The following is a 24,156-nucleotide window of genomic DNA, read 5'->3' on the forward strand; positions in this document are numbered from 1 at the left end:
GAGTCGTAGATTCAATCAAATTGGTCTGTAATATTTTTGAAGTGTAAATATTTTTATTATATTTCAGTTTATTTTATGGTCGTTTTAAAACATGAGAAAGTAAGTTAAAGTTTGTTAGCCACTTTGGTGGTTCTATGTGGCATCCTACATCCTGGGTGAGATCCAGAATTCTGCATCAGAATGTACACCCACCGACTTATTCTGTCGAGTCTTGGGGCATCTGTAACCAGTCGGCTATTGTAGTGTCGTGGCACTGGCCTGGATCCACTGATTGTTGTATTTACTGATTGTTGTATTTATGCTAAAAGGAACTCAAGTGTCATGATTATTTCTCGAGTGTCAAACAAGGCTAGTTTTATGTAAATCTAGATATTTTTGTTTCTACTGTTATGATATTAATTAGTGTTCTCGTTTGAAGTCTTATTTGAGGATATACTGAAGTGTTGGGGTACCTCGAGTCAAATTCCCTTAAAAACTGGTATTTTTGTCCAAAACATTTTGTTATGCCTAGTTTCAAAACTTTCTGGGAGTTTCAAAACTATGACCTAAAGTAGCGATACTCTTGAAAGAGTATCGATACTCTTGAAAGAGTATCGATACTCTTGCCCATAAACTCACAAGCTTGCTAAAGAAGAAGAACAAGTTTCGATATTAGCCCTCTAATATCGAAACTCAACCTGTAAAGAGCATAAAATAGGTGAAAAAACTCATATTCTATTATCCCAAAGACCTTATTGAGGTCCCCAAACATCATTAATGTTTTACAAAGATACAAAGGAGATTAAATAGGGCCTTAAACATATTTATAACTCTAAATGATGAAATCTACCATGGGGATGCTTTATGCTTATGCAACCTACCACATTTCATCTAAATGACTTATATATGGAATAATCGAGTTAAGAGTGAGTTACCTTTGATGCTAAACTGTTGAAAACACCCAATGCTCAACCAATAGTGAGTTTCTCTTTCCCTTCAGCTTTGGAGCTTTCTCCAATCTCTCTCACTAGACAAACATCAAGGGATATATTAGTAGCAGAAAGAAATGGTTAAGAAGGTAATAAGAACACTTCCTAAGCCTATGGATTATTGAAAATGAGCTGAAATCTTGAAAACTCTTAAACCTCACAAACCCGTTCTTGGCTCATATGGTGAAATGGTGAAGTTGAGGATTCAAAAGAAAGCTCTAAAGATGCTAAATTCAATCATTACCTTGGTTTGAAGAAATAAACTGAAACTAAACCAAAGTTTCCATCTTTGATCAAGAGAATGATGAAAAAGAGAAAGATAACTTGGTCATTCTTATTTTAGTTGTAAGCTAAAAATACCCTTTTTATTCACAATTGGGCTTAATCTAAACCCAATTCCACTTATTCTTGGATCAAGGCTTCCTACAAGCTACAGATTTAATCCAAGGCCTATCTCCGGTTAGCCCAAAACTTCTAACCCGAAATATGGGACGTTACAACGGCGGCAGCGACGTAGGAGAAGCCCTCATTGTTTACTATCACTCAACAAGGGAGTGGAAAATATAAATCTTAAATACCCAATCCTAATATATTTTCCACTCAAAGTGGGATTGAGCATTACCAATAAAATGATCGTTTTGTAACTTTTAGTGGTCAAAGGACTCAACAAAATAATGTCATATAATAAAAGAACCATTTTGTAACTTTTAATCATTAAGGGACTCAACAAAATAATTTCTTATAATTGGTCACCATTTGTGTACTTTATCCAATAAAATAATGGTTTTATTTTTACTACTTTTATTCAGACAAAATTGAACAGCTAATCCGAACTTTGTTTTCTTTTTAGTAATTAGATAATCCAAGCCTTAGATTTATTAGTTGGTGTTAAATGTAAAGTTTTCTTGGTATTCAAACTCAAAGGGGAGAGGGGGCGTGAACTAAATTATCTTAGTAGTTAAAGAAAATATTGTTATTTTTAAAGGTTCTAGGTTCGAGTACCCCAAAAGTGAATGAGTATTTATTATCAGATGATTAAAAATATTTAAAATAAATACTACTTTGTAATTACCTTAACTTAATAAAAAAATAAAATAAAAATAGTAAGAAAGGGGAATGATTACTCATCTATGGTTGTCGTAACTGTCCTTTGGGTGTGCCCGAAATCGAGTTTCGTCTTAATTTTGATATGTTAGAGCCGCCACCGATTATTTTAAATTAGGTTGATCAAACACCTTAACTTTCATTTTATCTGATCTACGTTTTATTAGAAATTTATCGGATTCGGGATTAATCTATATAATATGACATACATATATATAATAATATATATATATAATATATAATATATAAAATATATTATATAATAGAGTATATTACCTACCGGACAAAAATAAGTATCTAGAGTGGCCATCTCAAAGCCTTGGTCAACAATAACATCAACAAAAATGTTTGTGCTCGGAATATATGTTATTCGAATTTTCCATTTTTATTAAAATATTTGTTTCCAATCCACATTCGATGCAAGACACAATTTTCCAGCTCTTGAAGAAACCTATGCCCCATGATCACGTTCCTACATGTCCCATGCCAGTCTAGCATGGTATGGTTTTCATAAAAAGTTATAAACCATAATCGAGTCGAATGGTCAAAGATGATAACATGCATTAATCATGGCAAAACCAAACAATCCCTTGCGTTCTTACAAATCTACAAAGGGCTTAAAAGGTTCCACAATATAGACCATGATTACACAAAGAAAAAAATATATACAGTGCACAACACCAGACAAATAACAAATTTCAAAACCATGAGCAATATGCTGTCAGCCATGCTCCTCACAAAGATGCAAAAACCAGAGTAAAATGAACAAGTGAATCGCCCAAACTTCAGACATGAATAAATTAAATCGTTGTCCGAACGCTTACCCCTCAATCGCAGAAGGGTTTAACATTAAACCTGTAGAGAAGCTTCTTCTTTTTGGAAGTCGGGTTGTCAACAGTAAGCAATACTTTGCCCAGTTCACTGACCTTGAAGCTTTGAGACACAACTGGTTCATCTTTTGGAGTCATCTTCGTCAGTTTTTGAATAATGACTGCATAGCTATCTTTGGCGTTAGGCACAAATTCGGCTCCATAGCTAACCTCCCAACCGACTACCCTGATTTCCCAGACAATAACACATTTCTGCAGTGCAAAATTTTTCACATCGATATTAGTGGGATCGGACCTTACATTCATCATTGACAAAAACCATCGATAGCTAAATATGAAATATGTTTAGTTAAAACCAGTAAATAAGACAAGTAGCATGAAGAAACAATGAAGTTTGAACCTCAAATATTGTTATTTCAACAGTTTGCTTTGTCCCCGGTTTCACTGTCATTTCAGTGGCCGAATCAGCATCGCTGAACTCGGGGTTGCAATAACAATAATCCACACTCAAACCACCATATTGAATCGGCACTTGCTCAGGTGGTATGTATCTGTTTTACACATCATTTAATTCAGGATATTAACCACTAACAAGAACTATAGGTACTTGGAATAAGCGAATCACTCACTTAAAAAGGGTTTCAGCACATTTTGCTGGAAGCGCAATGACGAACTTGCTTTTGGTTCTTTGTGTCATAAATGGACTAATCATTGTATAGAATGCAAGATACCACCAAGGAACATTAATAAATACCTAAACAGAATATGAAACCCCAATCAATGCATCTCCCAAAGAATCTAATGGACAACAGAAATTGCACATTAAGTATATACATATAGATACAGAACAAACCTGCTTTGCTACAAACTCTGGATAATTATCTTGGAGAACCTGAAGAGCCTGTTTTGTTGCCAATCTAAGCTCCTTTTTCCCAGGTCCAGGCGAATTTTTGAGGTCACTAACCTGGAAAATGGTGTTAACGCCACCAGGACTAAAATCAAGCTTTCTTATACTCTTCTCTAATAGCTGAATTCGCCATCGCAGGAACTTCATTCGCTTTTCCTCATCGGAAAACGCTTTCTGGTATACTTCTTTATTCTGAAACTCCCCGTAAACATTGTAACAAACAGGGTGGCCTTCCTTATCTTTTCCATGGATGAACACAACTTTGTCCATATCATCACCGAGATCTTCATCCAAAAGCTCATCGATTCCGAACTCTTTCCTCCACTGGATGGTGTTTTTGATCATTACAAACGCATCTTTAGCTTTGAAATCCCTTGCTCTTAAGAACTTCATAAGGATGACATCGCTCCTATCATCTTTTAGAAGAGGAATACCCCAAATAGATACCTCTTTTGGTTCTTGTTTCTTTTCACTTTCTGGGGTTTCTTCACTTTTGGATCCCGAATGGAAAAGGCTAGAGTCTATCGCTTCTTTAACAAGCTGCCTCAGTTCTTCCAAAGCTTTCCTTTCGGAATCAAACAGATCAGATTCCTTATTGCTTTCCTCTTTGAAAGAACCTAGATTTTGGGGAGCCTTTTTCTCTTCAGCAACGGCAGTCACCTCTTCTTGAGCAGTAGTAGTTGTTGTTGTTGTAGTAGTAGTACTCGCTGCAGTAAGCTCTGGTGGAGCTCCCTCCTCATCTTTCTCCATCATCGCCGCCAACGATCCCGACTCCGTAACCACCTCCTGCTGCGGCGGAGCAGGTGGTTGCTGCAACTTTGATTCAGATATCACTACAGTTTCCTCTGGAGGAGCTGTTGGCGCTTCTTCCTTCTCCGTTACAGCAGCTGGCTCAGATTCTGACTCCATTGCTAGCGTTGGTAGCGCCTCTTCTCCTAACCCTTTATCCGTTGAATCAGGTTCCAATGATATCGGTTCCTGTGGCGGCGGTGTCTGCTCTTCTTTTTCAGCTGTAGTCGTTGAAACAGATTCGGTGACAGAAACAGACACAGCTGCCACATGGGATGACGGGGAAGGGTCTTCTTTTTCTAAAACAGAAGGTGAATCCGTCTCGGTCGGATTCGGCAGGGTTGACAGCGGCGCTGCTGCCTCAGGGGTGTTCTGGGCTGGAGTTTCATCGGCCATGTTTGGTTGTTTGTTGTATAAAAGAGTGAAAGAGTGTGGCTCTGAAGTGGAAAGTGAGAATATTCGAAAGGACAAAGGGAAATATCTGCAAAGGTAAAATATGGAAAACGGAACACTATGCTCCAAAGTCTAATATAACAAAAATGTAGGATTAAAGTGTATTTTTTCGATCGTATCCGGGGTATCAAATAACGGTCGCGACTGTAATAATATCCGCGAAATAACAGCTGCTTTCTAGCGATCGTTATGGACATAATCGTGGTAAATACGATATGACCAAAATACGGCTGCAATTTTAATTTCTTTTTGGGACACGTCTAATTAGGATAAATTGTACGTGGTTTTTTTTATTAATAAATGATAAAAGATCAATTTACACGAAAAACAATCAAGAATGTTTTTTTGGGTTACAGCATTAAGAATTAATGAGAAACTAAATTCCTACGCCAGGTCTGCAAATCAACCTGCAGCATCTGCTGAAGTTCACCAGGCGAGTTGTTCCACTTGGACAGACCCACCGACAGAAGGTAGCTCTTATGGGTAAGGGCGTCAGCCATGCGATTGGCTTCTCGGCTGGTTAAGGGAAAGTTGACCGTCCAGCGTCTTTGTAGAAGAATTAAGATCCCTCGAAGAATAGTTGATTCATGGCATTGACTGTGGGTCGTGAGGAGTTTAACAGTTTTAGCATTATCCATTTCAACCAGAATGTTCCTCACGCCGTGACTCCAAGCTAGTTGAAGACTATCAAAGAGAGCCTAAAGCTCAGCGTGGAGAACTGAGTAGTGCCCGATGTTGCGGCTATATCCTACGATCCAATCACCATTGTTACTCGGAGTAAACCACCTCCCGCCGTTGCTTTCGAGTTCGGATTAACTGCTCCGTCGGTATTAAGCTTGGCCATTCCTGCACAAAGGGGAATCCAACCGGTATTCCGAAGCTTCAGGTTGGAGTTGTTCGGAAGAACTGATGTTTTGGCAGCAATAGATCAAGCCCAAGCTTGTGCCGGTTTGAGAATAGCCTCCGAGGACCAGCTCACACTGGTGAAAATGAAGTTGCAACGGTTCTTCCAAATCCTCCATTGCTGCTTTTTCTCTTGTTTTTCTACGGATCTTTCTTTACTAGCTTATATTTTCCCTATAGCTGCTTAGATCGTGGTTTTCCACGGATCTCGCCAAATTTTCCATCCTATTGTTGTTATATGTGCCAGCGTTTCTGTTTCTATGTTTTACAGTTTGTTAAGTTTCTGGAGCTCAGCTCGTTTGCCCATCTGAAGCTCGGTTTCACCCCTTCTCCCTGCCTCTTTGGATCTGTTTACTCAGAAACCAGCTCCGATTCATCCTGGGATCTGCTTCTCTTTGGATTTGGATTTTTACTTTTCTAGTTAGCTTGATATGCTTTCTATAGTTCTCGTGAGAACTTCCTTTTTTTACTTTATTTTGAAATTAATCTTCCTATTTGTTGTTTATTATAGATTAATGCTTTTATTGTGTGAATTTAATGCTTCTCCAAAGCTTTAGCGTAAGAAAGTTTTCCTTTTAGAAAATATATTATATATAATTTTGGTAGTATTTTTGTTAAGATCTAGTCTGCTATTATCTTCATCCAGCTAAGTATTATTATATGTTTTCTTAATCTTTCTTCTTCCTTATTTCTATTCGCTCTCTTTGTTTTATTTTATTTTATTTTATCTGTAAATCTGGTTTAGATCTAGGATTTTTCTCGTGTTTTACCTTTGTTAATTTTAGATTGTTTTGTTATTTTATCGTGTTTTGTTCATAGCGTGTTCAATTAATTATTTTCTTGTACTTTATACTTCACTTTTTCTTGAGTTCTTTTCATAGATCTAGGGAGGTCTTGTTCCCAGGCGGTGTTCTGTCCCCTTGTTATTTTTCGATCGACGTCATCATCCTCGCGATTCTGGTTATTGCCATCGGAATTCTCAAAGCACTGATCGCATCCGTTCTTGCTTCCGCTTTCAATTTACACTCCTCTTAGGTTTTTTAGGGTTTGCATATTCTTCTTGATTGCTTTAGGAAATTAATGTTTTTTTCATTTATTAACCTAGGGCTAGTTATTGCGTAATGCTTAATTCTCTAATTTAGTAGTGCCATTTTTTATCTGGGAAGATAAAAATCAACATTATTATATTTCCCCCCTTTTAACACTAGGCTTTTAGCAATAATAATAACAATAGTATTATATAAATTAAAATCCTATTAAGTAACCAAATAGGCTTCTTAGTACCCATCAATTCTCTAGCGTTTTTTGTGCATCTTTTGTCTTCTTTGGATTCATTTTTCATAGATCCTCATAGCTTCGGATATAGATGATTACTTGAGGCCATGTCCTTCTTTTAGACCCCATAGGGAGTATAGGGGGCGGGCTCGACAGAGTGCTGTCAAGGAGACTAGACTTAGAGTTTGTACGTTGAATGTATGCACATTAAATGCTAGGATGCTGGAGCTGACCGACGTACTAAGTAATAGGAAAATAGATTTTGCATGTATTCAAGAGACTAGGTGGAAAGGGGCTCGCGCCAGATAGTGCAACGGGTACAAGTTTTGGTATACAGGCGTAGATAATGCTAGAAATGGGGTGGGTATCTTGGTATCCTCTAGGCTCAAGAAAAATGTAGTTAAAGTTTGTAGATACCGTGATAGGATCATGATGATTAAGGTTATTATAGAAGCGGAAGTGGTGAATGTCCTTTCAGTGTACACCCCATACGTTGGCCTAGGGGAGGGGGAAAACGTTGCTTATAGGATTCGTTAGATGATGTACTTAGGAGCATTCTGGAGGATCAAAGAGTTTTCATAGGGGGAGACTTCAATGGCCATATAGGTAGTGAAATCGATGGGTATGACGGTGTTTATGGGGGTTTCGGTTTTGGTAGTATGAACGAGGATGGACGTTCGTTGCTTGAATTTGCTACTACACACAATATGGTGGTCACTAACTCCTTCTTTAACAAGAGAGATGTGAACTTGATTACGTTCCATAGCGGGGGACATTGTACCCAAATTGACTACATCCTGGTTCGAAATCGGGATCGATTGGCTTGCATTGACTGTAAGGTGTTCCCTGAAGAGGCATGTGCATCACAACACAGATTGTTGGTTTTGGTGTTCCGCGTACGCCACGGGCGAAGCACTCATAGGAGGGCAAAACTACGTAAACCTAGGATCCTTTGGAAGAACTTACTTGGAGCTACATCTGATGACTTTAGGAGTAAGATTTTGTCTCATACAGATTTTGTAACTACAAACTCAAATAATGCAGATATGTTATGGAAAAATATGGAAAATTCTATCAGAGAGGTGGCAAAAACACCCTTGGGTTATCGATAGGGAAGGTCAAGGAACATAAAGAATCGTGGTGGTGGAACGACGAAGTCTAAACTAAGGTGAAGACAAAGCAAACTTGCTTCAAGGAGTTGCTACAATGCAATGACGACAAAGAAAGATCGAGAGCTAAACAAAGATACAAAGAGGCAAATTGGGAAGCCAAGAAAACAGTGGCTAAAGCAAAGGATAAGACATATGAGGAAATGTACAAGAGATTAGACACTAAAGAAGGACAAAATGACATCTTCAGGCTTGCAAAATTTAGGGAGAATAGGAAAAAGGATCTAGGTAGCATTAGGTTTATTAAAGACAACAATGCTGTTCTTTTAGTGAAAGATCATGATATTAAGAGGGTTTGAGGTAGTTACTTCTTTAGCTTATTTAATAACGATGCCTCTCCCTATAGAGATAATATCGTTGATGGGTCAGCCGACCATCATACTAAGGCCAATGACTGCCCTACAAGTAGGATTGGGATTGAGGAAGTCAAAATGACCCTTAGAAAGATGGGGAGGGACAAAGCTGTTGGTCCAGATAAAATTCCTATCACTGTGTGGTTGACCCTAGGAGAAGAGGGAGTTAAGTGGTTGACAAACATTTTTAATATTATTTTAGAGACTGCCAAGATGCTAGAGGAGTGAAGAGAGTCTACGGTGATACCAATCTATAAGAATAAAGGAGATCCCAAACGTTGTGGTAACTACATAGGTATTAAACTACACAGTTATACCATGAAGCTATGGAAAAGGGTGATAGAGGCTAGGTTGAGACAGGTTACTAGGGTTTCAAAAAACTAATTTGGCTTTATGCCAGACAGGTCTACTACGGAGGCGATTCATCTACTTCGACGGCTTATGGAGAAATATAGGGATAAAAAATAGAGATCTTCACATGGTATTCATTGACCTTGAGAAGGCGTATGATAGCGTACCCCGCGATACGATATGGAAGACCTTGGAAACGAGACGAATCCTAACTGCTTATATATGGGCGATTCGTGATATGTACTGTAGATCTACTACTTACGACAGGATTACAGTTGGCGACACCGAGGCATTCCCGGTGGAAATCAAACTCCACCAGGGGTCGGCTCTAATGTAACACCCCAACCCGTACCCGACCCGAATACGAGTCTGAGGTATCACATTGACTTTTCAAACTTTGACTCTTTTGAAAACAGAGAAATTTAAAACTTTGTTTAAAGCAAAATATGTTAATTTACATAAAAATGACCACAAAATACAAACTCCATCAGAGTACTCGTAATTAATGACTTATTACATGCCAACACTCTATACACACCAAAATACATACTTTGTCAATTACTTCTGATATGATCTTCTAGTAATAATACTGTCCTTGTCACTTCTATTCTTGCTCTTCTCGTTTCTTGGTACCTACGTGTAAATCACTTACACGCTAAGTCATAGACTTAGTGAGGCAATAAATAAACATATAATAGTAGATTCATGAGTATGCATTCATACCATTCGATCATGACCTTTCAATATGCATGTACATATTTCATATGACATATATATATAACTATGTCATTCACACATACAACTTATCTTTTTGCATCACTTTCACTTTAATTTATCTTTCAATTGTATTGCCCATGTATATTATTGAGAATAGAGGTATGTGAGTACATTGAGGTTGTGCACACATATGCTGTCACCACAGCTCGTATAAATTGTGTCCCAAAGGACCTATCATCCCGAAGGATGTCATCTGTGTCCCGAAAGACCTGTCATCCCGAATGATGTAATCTGTGTCCCATAGGACCTATCATATGTCTTATAGGACATATGTAACCCTCGACTCCTGGCATGCCAACTATACCACTAGCTCTCATATCACATAACATGGGCATTATCATTTATTATTGTTCACATCACTTATATCATTCTTGTATGATCTCATAGATCCCCTTTCATATAACCCATTTCACATAGGTTTATATCATATCACATGTATTATATGTACATGTAATCATGTAGATCATATCATATAGCTTATATCATTTCTCATGTAAACACATATATTATATCTTGCTCACATATGAATGTATTCACATATATTAATTTCACGTATCTCATATTTTATTCTCATATGTTCACATCAATCATGTCACATAAAATAACATAAGACACATATGCCCACTTTCATGTACTCATGCACACATAATATCCATATCAATCACATGCTTGTGCTTATGGAATTATGCATTCAAACATGGAAATATACTTATCAAAAATACTTCCCAATGATGTATAAAACATCCATATATAATGTTTTGCATGCATCACAAATCAAATAACATTTTAGGAGTCAATTCTTACCATAGTAACTCCGTCACTAGCTCATCGCAAGCCAATGTTCGTTCAATAATATAAGTACAATTAAAATTGCACTCACCTTAGCCTTGTTTGATTTGAATCAATTTTAATCCTTTGATTATTCCAGAACTTGTTTAGGCTCAATATCTACATAAATATAACATTTCAAAACAACTATCAGAAGCCTAAACCTTAACCTTGATGTTAACAACTTAAGCCAGATTATTAAACCAAATTTCATTTTTCCTTTAGGGGGAATCGATACCCCCTGAACATACTGGAAATTTTTCGTTCAAGAAGGGGAATCGATTCCCATTCATAGGGTATTGGTTCCCTATGCCCAGAAATTGTATTTTAAGCCCGAAAATCATCAATTCTTCACCCAATTCTTCTATTTTAAACCCCTATCATGTCATTATACTCAACTACCATTACTTAAACCAACTTATATCCATGAAAACCATCCATAAACTCAAAATTCTATCTTTCATATGTAATTCAAGAATCATACTCAAATTTCAATATGTTCTAAATACAATTCTAACACTTCATATTCCTTAATTAACATGATGACAAGTCAAATTTAACTTCAAATTCAACTTATCAACTCTTTCCCATAATTTCATATAAAAAGTCATTTTCTTAAATCTATTATAACTTCTTCATCTTTTGATTATAAGACAACTTAAGCTTTCCTTAAGCTTAGTTATCATCTAATGATCAAAACCTAACATTTAATTTAACAAATAATCAACAAATCAGAAAACCCTTACCTTTGCCTAGCTTCCACGGTTGGGAGAAGAAGAAAGAAAGAAGAAATAGTTTTCAGATAACTCTTTCCCCACCCCCACGTGATTCATTCATTTTATTGGAGAAAAAATATCTTTCATGCTAAATAACCATTTTGCCCTTTAATTCTTTGGATAATTACTATAAACTTTTAGGAAATATTTTCGAACAAATCATTGAACTATTCAATCATCTTACTTTAATCACCAAATTCTGAAACTTTACAATTTAATCACTAACCCGTATTTTGGGATGTTACATCTAAGCCCTTACATCTTCGCCTTGATTATGGACGACATCTTTTATGCAACACCAGACGATATTCCATGGTGTATGCTTTTCGCTGACGACATTGTCCTAGTTGCTGAAACAAAAACTGAGCTGAATAGTAGACTGGCTACCTGGAAGACTGCTTTGGAAGAAAAATGTCTAAGGATCAATATTGAAAAGACAGAGTATTTATGTTCAAACTTCAGTAGGAACCAAAACGATGAAGATGTAGAAGTATGCATCGAATGACACGTTCTCCCCTCAAATGATTATTTCAAGTACCTAGGGTCTATGATACATAAAGATGGGGTGTAGATGATGACGTCACACACTGTATAAAGGCGAGATGGTTAAAGTGGAGGGCTGCTACTGGAGTTTTATATGACAAGAAGGTGCCTCTAAAACACAAGGGAAAATTTTATAGAATGACAATTAGACCGGTGCTACTATATGGATCAGAATGTTGGGCAATCAATAAGGATCACGTAAGGAGGATGGAGGCCGCAGAAATGAGAATACTTCAATGCGCATGTGGTAGGACTCTGTGGGACATGACACCAAACTCTGCAATTAGGAGGTCCTTGGGGGTGGTGCCTGTATTCGAAAAGTTGAGGGAGAGAAGGCTACAATGGTTTGGGCATGTCCTTAGGCGAAAACCGTCAGATGCGGTCAGGAGGGTAGAGTCGATTACAGTAGACGGTGCCAGAAGGAAAGATCGACCAAGGAGGAAGTGGGTAGACTGCTTGAGATCTGATTTGAAGGATTTAGCCCTTACCAAGGACATGACCTCTGACAGGAAAGTATGGAGACTTAAGACCAGGGTAGCCGAGTAGTGTGGGTCACAACAATAAGGTGTAGCATCTTTGTCTTCTTTTTAAAGCCTTTGTAGTAATTTCCATGACTTCTACTTTTTATACGTTTCTGTCATTGGAATTTATGAAGGCTTAGAACTAGGGTAGCAGAGTAGTGTTGCCTTAGTGTAGGTTTTAACCCATTTAACTCTATTCATTCTCGTAACTTGCTATCGCTGACTACTGTGTATCATTTTCTTCATGTTTCCTCTTTTTAAATTTAGCCTGAACTTACGTTTTTCTGTCTATATACAGAGATTTTTACGCAGAGATTTATTTGCAGGGATTACTTCCCAGTACAAACGCGCATGTGTAGACTGCATATGAAGACTGTTCAACTATGTATTTATTTATTTATACGTGCATTGTATTTTATCTTTATTTTTTAATTTTCTGACTACCAGAGGTCTTTCACGGAAGCTGCTCTCAACCTGGCGTTGGGGGAAGCCTACTACCCTACCTCTCTCTTACCCTATTGCATATGGGATTAGGGTTTTGTTGTTATTGTTGTTGTGATACGTCTAAAAATAATTGATGTTTGAAATATAAATATAGTGTAAATTTTTAAAATATTATATTAAAATGATTCTATTGTTTACATATTTTTATAAAATAACAAAATTTTATAAAAGTGTGTATATAAATATGTATTTAAAATAATAAAAACGTTATATGAATTATGGAATTGAACAAATGTGAAAAGTTCTTCGAATATATACCTACCAAACATGATTCAGGCCCAGCTCCATTGAGTTTATATAAATGTTTGCTATCATAACTCGGCCCTTCCACTGACACTTCTAACCCGATGTTAGATCGAAGGCTCGGATTTCAATAGCCCAAGGTGTGTAACCCTAGACCCGAAAAGGTGAGACAATACGAAGCAAAAGGAGGAATAAAACAACAATAACAGCAAAGAAAAGAAGAAGAAGAAGAAGAAGAAGAAAAAAGAAAGGAATTAAAAAAAAAAAACCTCGGAAATGACAGATAACAAGAGATTGGTACCGGAAAAGTATGATGTTAACGCAAAATGGGACGACTGCCTCGATCTCACTGTCCGCCGCTTCGTTTATTCATCAGCCGCTGGTGCTTTTGGCGGCCTCCTATTCTTCAGTTTGTCTCGTCTTCTCCAAATTTTGTCAATTCATTTTTTTTCTTTTAAGATATTGGTTTTGAAGCGTTCGATTGGTGAACTTTTGAAACAAATTGTACATAATTTATAGAATTTAGTATTTTCAAGTTAAAGATTGAACTAGATGATGTGTTTTACAGCTTGTAGTTGTTAACCGTTGCTGATTGGCCTGATTGGTCATACAGATATTGTTTTCTAATTGCCATCATCTGTCCATTTTATTGTTGCATTTCCGATGCGATGCCTCTATATAATGATGTCATGAATGGGATGACGTTATGTATGTTTGGAATGCCGAAACTATTATACTTGTTTTCTTATCTGCAACATGAATATCCATGTAGGAGCCTATGTTTTAGATCATTTGGCTTCCTTAAGGAGCCATGTATTACGGGGATTCCTGTGAGTGTTGGATACGTGATTGTGTTCCACACAGATATGTTCAACTGTTGCTAAGTTTTTCTCTCTCTCTCTCTATATATATATGTTTCTTGGGTGCTTGGAGGATCAGATTACCATGCCAATGTCCGATTTTTAGTCAGACACGAGTGTCACACATTACTTAAAGAAAACTAAAGATTGGGAGCAACATAGACATTTCATGCTTTTAAGACATTCAAGCAGCGCTTACATCCCTGTATGATTGATTTACCTACATATACTCCAGCACCAGAACTAGCTCCTTTCGCCACCGCTCTGGTTTGCCTAGGATTCCTGAAAAAATTGATGCTTTGAGCAGATGATGGAATGCAAAATGTTTTTAATTTTATGTCTCATAAACACAATCCTTGTAGGTTAACAGCTGAGTTAAAACTTTTTCTATTACTCCTACCCAGTAAAGCTGAAACTGTTAAAGTGATTATGTATTTTGCCTTAATGGAATTCATGTAGGCAGTAGTTAGAGTATACCACGTTCTTCACTTTTGAATTGCATTGAATTTTTTATGGTAGTCTACTATCCAAGCATTATTAGTTCTGTGCCTTCCATTTCTGTGATTTTTTTCCCTCTCTTTCTTTCCTCCCTTGAATTCGTAATATTGATGCATTTTGATTTTCCATACCAGGGAGTCCAGTGACTCGATGGGCTTCGGTAGCTTTAGGTGCTGGGATTGGAATTGGATCTGCATATACAGAATGTTCTCGTAATTTTTATGGATATGATGCTCCTGTTTCCCAGGTAGGAGTTTTGTTTTACTCAGCTAATAGTTTCTTTTGAACTAATGCTTTTTCTAGGTTGCCAATTCATATTTTAGTTACTTTTAGTGGTAATCTTTTGTTATACAAATGTTAAATTCTTGTTTGACCATTACCAGTTATCTGAAGGTATTAAACGGGCAGATTTGCATTGTCAACTTCAACCCCAACAACCAACCAACCAACCCTATGGGATTCATAACCCCAAATCCAATAATTGGCAATGTTAAGTAAATTTATCCTACGATAATTCCTGTAACCAATTATATAATTAAAAAGTGATGTATTAAGTGATAGTTTATATAATTAAAAAGTGATTTATTAAGTGATAGTTTGAGTGGTCATGATGGATAAAATTTAAAGACACTTCAATTAGTGAACCGAAACTACTATGAGCTTGGCTTTCATTTTATCAAAACATATTTGCAATCATAGGAAGTGTCAAAGGCTATCACTTACGAAAAAAAAATTAGCGATGTTGCCTGACCTAGGGATGTGCGTTTGGTCGGTTGAAATTTTATATTTCAATAACCGAATAAACCAAATTGACTTGCCAAAATTGGATTTCTTCTTAACCAAACTGAAATAACCGAATAAATTGAATTGTTAATTTTTTATTTTTACTTTTCCTGTTTCTAAGATATATTTAAAAAAGATATATTTAAAAAATAAAAAAATTCAATTGTTAAATAAAACATTTATATGCAATTATTTGAATTGTTGGATTGCTTTATTACATATTTGGGTATTTAATATCATATTTAGATTAAATTAATTAAACATACGCAATACAAGTAATTTATTATTTAAAAAAGCTTGTTCGATTTAATTTGTTTATTCATTTTGGATTTCCTAAACCAATAACCGAACCGAATAAACAAACTGAATAAACTTGCAGAATTTCGGTTAACTTGGTTTAACTAACTATTTGCTCATCTTTAGCCTGAGCAAGTCAATTCATCAGGTTATAATGGCTAGATGGTTCTTTGCCACCCGGTCTATTGGATGATTTTGTACAGCCTCGGCAGTTTAAACACTATTTATTTCTTTAATAGATGTACTAAAATTTTATACTTCACTAACATTCTATCAACTTTGACTATCTTTCTGAAATCAGTGTGTGACAGATGTTTATCAAAATTAATTTGTATATCAGTCAACTTAATGTGTTTCAAAAATCTCTGCAAGAAACTTCATTTTGTTCTCTTTATGTTTCCAGGATGGGAAGCAGTGAGTTGAAGTTGTTGAAGTTCCTCTAAGTTTACAGGTTTGAATTCAGAGTTTTTCATAAGCTGGTATTGTTTGTGGTTTCCCCAGCAATGTCTTTTGAATTTTAGTACAAACATTGTTGTTGGTGGGTCAACAATTAACATGATGCACCGGAAATTTGGCATGACTCCAGTTGTCTTTTGCTTTGTAATTCTATCATAAGTAATAACACAAATTTGAAGAATGTAATAATTCCTTAAGTTGCAGGCTTGAATTTTGTGTCTGTTAAGATTTGCATTTGTTATATCTGTTGAGTGCCAATATGTGGAGTTACATTTTAGCTTGCCTCGTGGTGTAGGTCATATTTGAATCTCTATCACATATTTATTTCTTCTCCCATCCCTCTATTTTCTGCTTTCTCATTTGCTGGGACTACTGCGTAAAGAGTGAAACGAAGTTTCGATCTGGGTAGAATGCAAAAGGTTGTTGATAATCTTGATTCGTTTATGCTTGTGAGTCGCAAGGTGAGAGGGAGAGGGGAAGCCTGCCTTCCAAAATTTCTCTAATTTGAAGAGGTTCATCGAAATGTAAGTTTTAGACGGTTGCAGATGAATGCAATTAGTCCTCCAAAAACAGCATTGTTCTGTTTAACTGTTGCTCAAATAGAAAATGTCCTCGCATTTCATTCTCCTCCTTGAACCGAAACATAATTGTATACCTGTGTCCTGAGTTTGTGTGAAACAGTGCAAGCTGACAATGGGCAGCGAAAACAAACTAAGGTCAGTTTTCTTTGCATCTGGAAGAAGCTAAGATCAAACGTCTTTCCATTTTTAGGTCTAAATAACCAAGTGGAATGGAAAGAATAAAAAGATGGTCCCAAAGCAACTGTCTATAGCAGTTGACATTGTGATTTACTGTGTTATCCCTTCTTCGTTGAATGCTCATTTGGCCTATTTAGGTTGGGATCAAACCGAACCGATTTTCACTAAACCTAAACTAGGCTGCTTTGGAGCTTCTATTTGAGTTAGGATGCTTAGGCTTTGAAAGGAAAGCTCCCCACTCTATCCTTTGTCTTTGAAGAACACCATACATCATATATAGAAGCCACGGAATTCAAGGATGCATTCTGGAAAACCCTAAACTCCAAACTGTATTAAAGATTGTGCAAGTGTTATTTCATCTCCTGTTTTTCTTACTAATGATCTTTGTATAAGTTGGCTTGGGGACCATGTTAGCCTGGTATTATGCTGTTTCTTGAGCTTTTTCCTGCATGTAACTCTGCTGGTCTTTCCTCTACTTTATTTCAATATTGGAATAAATTCTTCGTATTTATCCCCAAAAGAAGGAAAAAAATAATAAAAACTCAGAGGAATAAGTATAAATTGTGCACAGTCCTGAATGAAAAGTTCTTAAATATTGTGGATAATAATTACAGCTTTTGGAGGTCAAGAATGAAAAGAAAAAATAAAGTGTGTGTATATATATAACATTAAAAGGTTTTCATTAAATTTCAGTGTAATAAATTGTTTCATCTTCATTTTTTAATTATTGATACATATTATCAATATTATATTGAACGACTTATGACGTTGTCTTTTATCTTCATTTGTCAAATTTTTTTAATGGCGTTTCAATTAATGTATGTATTATTTTATTCGATTCTATTTTTTTATTATCAGTATGGGTAGTTACACCCGCCATCATTATTTTTTTCCTCAACAAGACATGTAGACAATTGTCCCTATACTATAATTAAAAATGCAATTGAGCCCTTATATTTTATAAGTTGATCCTTGTGCTATGCATTAGATTTGGTGAGCTAATATGGACTTGTGAAATCTGACGAATTGTAGAAGTTTGTATCTAACAAAGTCAACGTCAACAATGGTGAACTATACGTGCATAGATCTTTTAGCTATTCCTTTGTTTGACCTACTCTCGCCGTTTTCGCTGGCCATTTCAAATAGAACCTTACTCCGTAACTACGTCAAACACTAACAACTCAAAGAAATTATCTACTTTACAATACAAATTTTCAGCTACGTTGACGATTCTGTACTGGTTCTAGACAAGGTTGGGGGACGCAAACACGAAGTTAGAGCCTGTTCTAAGCTCTTCACAACCTCGAACATTGATGGTCGTTGTCGGCCTTCGGGTCCCACACAGGCAGCTGCTAAATATCCTACACTTGCAACACCTTCTATTTCGAACATGGTCGGTGCTGGGACTCGACGGTCCAAAACTCTATGAATCTCGTCACGGGCAATATATGGAACCACAAAATCAACCACATTCCTCGGTGACCCGTTTTCATTCATGTGGATCGCCTTGTATCCGGATAATAATTCGAGCAGTACTACACCGAAGCTGTACACATCGCTCTTGGTGGTTAGTCGTTGGAGCCTGTAGTATACTGGATCCATGTACCCGACTGTGCCGGCTGCTCGCAGCGAGATGTGTGACTCGTCATCCTCTGGGCCCAACAATGATAATCCAAAATCGGATACCTTTGCGGCCCAAGATGCATCGAGTAGAATGTTCGAAGACTTGATGTCGCGGTGTATGACCGGTGGTACGGCGTATTCGTGCAAGTACTCAATCCCTCTCGCAGCGTCTAGTGCTATGTTAAGCCGTGTAGCCCATGACATGAAGGGTAAAGATTGGAGCTTGTGGAGATGGTCGTGTAGTGTGCCATTGTTTATGTACTCGTATACCAGTACACGCTCATTGGCATCTTCGTAAAATCCCAATAGTCGGACAAGGTTTTTGTGGTGGAGGCGAGATAAATATTTGAGCTCGTTAATGAAGGCTTCATCTTTATCTTCTCGATGCTTAGTGCCGATCACGTAGGACGAAGTACTTGTTACTTCAGCTCGTTTGATGGCGACTTCACGGCCGTCATCAAAAGTGGCTCGGTAGACAGAACCGAAGCTGCCAACACCAATTTTATGATCTTCAGAGAAATTGTTGGTGGCTTGAATCAGATTATCTAAAGAAAATTCCTCCGAACAAATTGTATATCCCACGCTTGTCAATTGGCTGAGACGCTTCTCAAGAACTGCTGGTGCTAATGAGGCTTGGGGCTTATTGGAAACATCATAAGCCGACGCATTGGTTTCATCGAGCCGATCTGAGTCATGGATACGACATCTTCTACCTTTGCAATATCTGAAGACAAAGAAACCGACTACTAGCAACAATGAGAAGGATCCTACACAACCAACAACTAGGAAAGCTACCATTCTGCCATTCAAATTATTGTCTGTGGATCTGTTTTGAGGTTGTGTAGGTGAGGGAGCAGATGGCAGGGACGGCGATATCGGCACGCAAGCTTTGCAGACGGATCCACCATTGCTGCAAAACGAACCAGTTCCCGGCAGTGTACCACATGGACATGTATTCCGACATGGCCCTGGTTGAACTTCCGAGAATACCAAGGAACTCGAGTTAAACCTTGAATCACCCCAACAAACCAACGAATAATTCAACGTTGAAACTCCACAAAAGACATTTCTCTTTGCTTTGATTGTAATGAAACTACGCCTTTCCAATTCCTGCGGCAGAGTGAAGTTATTTTGACCCCAGCAGACTACTGTTCCATTAGTCCTCAACCCACAGCTTCGATTCAATCCCAGAGCCAGTGCGTTGAAATTCCTCGTGGTTGGAGTATCGTCGACCACCGTGTCCCCCCAACACTCTAAATCGTTCTCTCTGCTGATGGCACAAGCATGGTTAAACCCAGCAGCAATCACGCTATAATTCCCTTTAGGCTCTTGACCCGATACACCATCTATGTCTCCATGGCAGCTGATCTTTCCTTCCTTTGATAATCCACACACAAATCCTTCACCAACAGCGATCGAAGAAAAGTTCCGATACTCCCAGGTTTGATTGAATTCGGGCCATTGCCAGCATTCAAGAGCGTTGGTTTCATTAAGACCACAAATGTGTGAGTTTCCAGCTTCGAGTTGGGTAAGAGCTGGACCATTGTAAATTCGTTTAAACTCCATAGTAGCACCATTGTTGAAGAATCTCCAGCAATGCATGACCGAGGCATTAGGTGAGGAAAACGATGGCCTCAAACCACACAAGAACCCGTCCCCGGAGACAATCCCACTAAACGAAACATGGGGGTCGAAAGGGGTTCGAAAACGAGTTCCTGATAAGGTAGAACAATTGAGAGATGGTACTAAAGCACACACAAGTGTAAAGTTCGAAGTTTCAGATATGGAGAAGGTGGAGAGTGAAACACTGAATGAAACAAAAGAAAGAAACGAAGCAGCAATCAGGAGAGGGAAGAAACGACCCATTGAAGTTGTTTGGATCCAAGTGCTTTCATGGTGGGATGAAAGATGATGTGAACGGGTAAATAAAGAAGGCCCAAATTGTTGGAGAACCAGGAAATTGAACTGAACGCGGCTTGAAGAGTTTGATGGAGTTTTGAGACAAAGTCCTTTTGAAGCAACCGAGGTGCGTGTGGGTGGTCAACGTTCGAAACCACCCAATTTATAATTAATTTTAAATAACCTGCTGTTTGAATACTGAATGCGTCCCCATGTTATAGGAGTAAAGCTTGATATAAATATTTGTTTGTACAAAAAAAAAAACCCTACTGAAAACCGTTACCAATTTTGTCTGATTCCATGTCTGCTGAAATGGAACTGCAAGGTTCGGCATCAGTAAGCATCTTCACCACTTCTCTCATTGTAGGCCGCAAATTCTGATGCTTGGCCAATCTTCAACACCTTAATCATGTGTCTCGAACAGTTTCAGCGGTCACTCGACCGTCATGAACCTGGACGACGACGAGATGAGTTAAAAACCCAATACAAGGTTACTAGCTCTACTAGTACCACTCCAGAACTATACGCATCGCTCTTCTTAGTCACTTTTAGAGTATATGCAAGCTCTGCCAAAGAAAATAATAGACTAAGTATTAGGTGCTCCATATTTACTTACAATGTAACAGATGGTGGGAAACTCGGCCTATGCTTGCCCTGTCAGGCACAACCTATGTTACTTGGATTCAGAAACGAGTACTTGATACAGATTTATGTCTATGTAAACTCAGAAAATTGGTAATGAACTCGTCAAACTCACCAGGAGCAATATAACCATGGGTGCCAGCAAAGCTGCTGTACTCGGTTCCCTTGAGAGACTTTTCAGCAACCTTTGCAACACCAAAATCACCAATTTTTGGCTCATAATCTTCATCTACTAAAATTTTGCAGGATTTTATATCACGAATGATGAGAGCTGAACAATCATGATGCAGGTAAGAGATTCCTTTAGCAGCTCCTAATGCAATTTTTTATCTTTGATACCAATCCAGTTTTGGATTTCCAACTTTATTCTCTAGTCGAAATGCTTGAAGCAGACTACCGTTCGACATGAATTCAAACACCAAATAGTTTGGTCCTCCTTTCATTAAACAAGCATAGAGTTTAAGTATGTTTCCATGCTGATTTTCCCCAGAATGTCTATTTCTTCTGTCAAAACCTTCATATCATCCCCCTTCCATGGTTTACAGCAACGACATTGCCCTTTTTCTTTAAATCGAGCCGATAAACTCATCCAGTACCTCTACTCCCGATCAGATTTTCTTCCTCCAGATTACATATTTCATTTGGATCAAAATCCATGCAGTGAAAAGATGCAAGTTTCCATTTCGAGTTCACTCCCTCCTCGCCTTACAAACCATTTACAATGTCGGGTTGTCTAAGCTTGAAGTTCCTGTAACTCACATTATAACAAATACAAACAATTCCCTCTACCCCCCAAACACCCTCTTCTGGCTCTGCCCTTCATTGCAGACATTCAACATGGTACCGTTCGTAACAGTTTTCGAATATGTCCCTTATTCCCAAGAAATGCTTCATCTCCACCTATAGTCAAGAGATCAGAAGGAACATTTCCAGACAATTGATTCTCGGACAAATCAATAGAACTTGGCCTCAAATTTTCCAGATTCTTTGGAATCGGACCGGTGAGTTTGTTTCCAGAAAGATCCAAGAAGTTCAAAGAGCTCATCAATGATACTGTTGATGGGATAGCTCGACTGAAATCATTATCAGCAAGATTCAAGTCCACCAACCTAAAACAATCACCGATTTCATCTGGTATTGATCTAGTTAACGAGTGTTCCCCAAGATGCAAAGAAGATAAATGCATCCAAGCACCAATTTCCGCAGGTAGGTTGCCAGAAAAGCTATTATTACTCAAAAGAAGCCTCTCTAAATGTGCCAATTGTCCAAGCTCTGATGGAAGATTACTTAAAAATCTATTGTTCTTCAAAACCTATTGATTTAAGCTGATGGAAAATGCAATCATGGGGATATCCTTCCACTAAACTCATTATCACCAAAATCAATCATGGTTACCTTTGGAAGTGCCCAAACTCCATCAGGAATTTTCCCAGAAAGATGATTATTATTGACCCTCAACCTCTCCAATGATTTGCATTCGTCATACGAATCCGGAAACTCGCCGGAAAAGTTGTTGGTAAGTGCCATTAACAGCCTTAGTTTCCTGTTTTCAAACAAGAACCTGGGAAAATCACCTGAAAATTGATTCTCCGATATGTCGATACTGTCTAGCGGAGAAAATCTGGCAAAATTCACAGGAAATTTACCGGAAAAGTTGTTTCTATAAGCAGAGAAGCCTACAAGATGATGCATATCACCAAACTCTGCAGGGATTTCTCCATAAATGTTGATTGAAAGACCACCAAATTCTTCAGATTTCCAATCCCTTGGGGCAATCCCCCATGCATCTGATTCGACTAGATATCTATTTCCTCGCAACAGAGAAAGATCAGCAATCCCCAGTGCAACTCAACAGTAAACTTGTTGAAGAACAGCTCAATCTTGGTAAGGTTTTCAATTTGTAAACGAAACTAGGAAAATCCCCAGAAATCTTGTTCCTTGAAATATCCGATGTCTGTAAAGCATTCAACTCAAGGATAGACACTGGAATTTGTCCTCTGCTGCGGACTGACATTGGATTCGGAAGTAGAAAAATGGGTGCTTAACCATTGATGAACAGTTAATCCTTGAACATAATAATTTCATGATCTCAAAGAATGTAGAGAATCATAATTTGGAAGATGAATTATTGACATTTGCAGCGGATAATTCCAATACCATCCTGGCAAGTGAAAAAGGCTGAAATGGAAAGACACACAATTACATAAACAAACATCAGTGCAAACAGTGGCTTGTTTAGGATCAAATTAAACCCAGATGAAAACATTTGATTTTGGACATTATTAAGATCAAACTTAATTAATTTATTCGAGTTTTCTGTTAAGGTTGAGAGGTGCAATCCACAGCCAGAAAACAGCGATGGAAAACGAAACGCAATTAGAGCTTAGAAATCTGTGTTTGATGAACATTAATGGGATAACTTCAGTTTGAAGCTTAGAAGTGAAAGCCTTGATTGCTATTTCCACATTCACTGCTTCCGGGGGATGAAGCCCATCGAAGAACACATGACCCCTTCTGTCACTGCATGTTCTCCCACCTTCCTTGCGTAAAACCCCACCGCCTTCCAGCTGTGTCGACGGTACCACTTCACAACATGCATTGTTAACATCTCTGAAATGTTCCAAGAATAAACACCACCATTATCTAATTACGACCGGTCTTATTGTGGCAAGAAACTAGTTTTGTCCTGATTAATATACCACTAGTGTTACCTCTGGAGGAAGGGTTTTCGATGATATCACTTATAATCTTGTAAGAGTTGACAAAAACAAGATTGGATTCTGGCATGTCGGATTTAGCCACATCTACCAACGATTTCAACCAGTCGTTGAAGAGCGTGGCCGCCCGGTTCAGAGCTTCGATGCAGTTACTTCCGTTACGCAACGTGTTCATCATCCGAAAACATCCCAATGGATTTATCGACATCAACACAAACTTCCACAAAGATTGAGGTAAATGTGTCATAAAGATAGAGATAAACGTATTATAAAGACAAATAAAAACATATCACAAAAAAAAAGATAAATGTGTCATAAAGGCAGAAAAC

General features: G+C 37.7%; 3 protein-coding genes and 1 pseudogene across 3 annotated transcripts; 1 reads left to right on the top strand and 3 right to left on the bottom strand.

Annotated features, from left to right (window-relative positions):
* Positions 1-2,613: 2,613 nt before the first annotated feature.
* LOC120157489 (patellin-3-like) lies at positions 2,614-5,070 on the bottom strand. The gene is made up of 4 exons (XM_039168595.1): positions 3,756-5,070; positions 3,532-3,656; positions 3,303-3,453; positions 2,614-3,154 (listed from the first exon to the last, which is right to left on the bottom strand). Exons 1-4 carry the CDS (start codon positions 4,992-4,994, stop codon positions 2,900-2,902), a joined length of 1,770 nt encoding a protein of 589 aa, XP_039024526.1. The 5' UTR covers positions 4,995-5,070; the 3' UTR covers positions 2,614-2,899.
* An 8,458-nt stretch (positions 5,071-13,528) lies between these two features.
* Positions 13,529-16,385, top strand: LOC120157491 (MICOS complex subunit Mic10-like). Its single transcript, XM_039168598.1, has 3 exons — positions 13,529-13,703; positions 14,787-14,899; positions 16,136-16,385. Exons 1-3 carry the CDS (start codon positions 13,571-13,573, stop codon positions 16,148-16,150), a joined length of 261 nt encoding a protein of 86 aa, XP_039024529.1. The 5' UTR covers positions 13,529-13,570; the 3' UTR covers positions 16,151-16,385.
* Positions 16,386-18,135: 1,750 nt separating this feature from the next.
* Positions 18,136-20,435, bottom strand: LOC120157636 (serine/threonine-protein kinase-like protein CCR4). Its single transcript, XM_039168716.1, has one exon. The coding sequence runs from the start codon at positions 20,433-20,435 to the stop codon at positions 18,165-18,167; it is 2,271 nt and encodes a 756-aa protein (XP_039024647.1). The 3' UTR covers positions 18,136-18,164.
* Positions 20,436-20,724: 289 nt separating this feature from the next.
* Positions 20,725-23,124, bottom strand: LOC120157637 (annotated as a pseudogene).
* Between the last annotated feature and the right edge of the window lie 1,032 nt (positions 23,125-24,156).

Source organism: Hibiscus syriacus, unplaced genomic scaffold (assembly GCF_006381635.1).
Source record: "Hibiscus syriacus cultivar Baekdansim isolate YM2019G1 unplaced genomic scaffold, ASM638163v2 tig00111273_pilon, whole genome shotgun sequence".
In the NCBI taxonomy this organism is placed as follows: domain Eukaryota; kingdom Viridiplantae; phylum Streptophyta; class Magnoliopsida; order Malvales; family Malvaceae; genus Hibiscus; species Hibiscus syriacus.

What these genes read in the sequence shown, in the direction of transcription:
- LOC120157636 (XM_039168716.1), bottom strand. Translation starts at nt 20,435, where the DNA reads ATGGGTCGTTTCTTCCCTCTCCTGATTGCTGCTTCGTTTCTTTCTTTT.
- LOC120157489 (XM_039168595.1), bottom strand. Translation starts at nt 4,994, where the DNA reads ATGGCCGATGAAACTCCAGCCCAGAACACCCCTGAGGCAGCAGCGCCG. An exon ending in CAGAGTTTGTAGCAAAGCAG is followed by an intron (nt 3,657 to 3,755) that starts GTTTGTTCTGTA and finishes TATTCTGTTTAG; the next exon opens with GTATTTATTAATGTTCCTTG. An exon ending in TGTGCTGAAACCCTTTTTAA is followed by an intron (nt 3,454 to 3,531) that starts GTGAGTGATTCG and finishes TGTGTAAAACAG; the next exon opens with ATACATACCACCTGAGCAAG.
- LOC120157491 (XM_039168598.1), top strand. Translation starts at nt 13,571, where the DNA reads ATGACAGATAACAAGAGATTGGTACCGGAAAAGTATGATGTTAACGCA. An exon ending in TGGCGGCCTCCTATTCTTCA is followed by an intron (nt 13,704 to 14,786) that starts GTTTGTCTCGTC and finishes TTTCCATACCAG; the next exon opens with GGAGTCCAGTGACTCGATGG.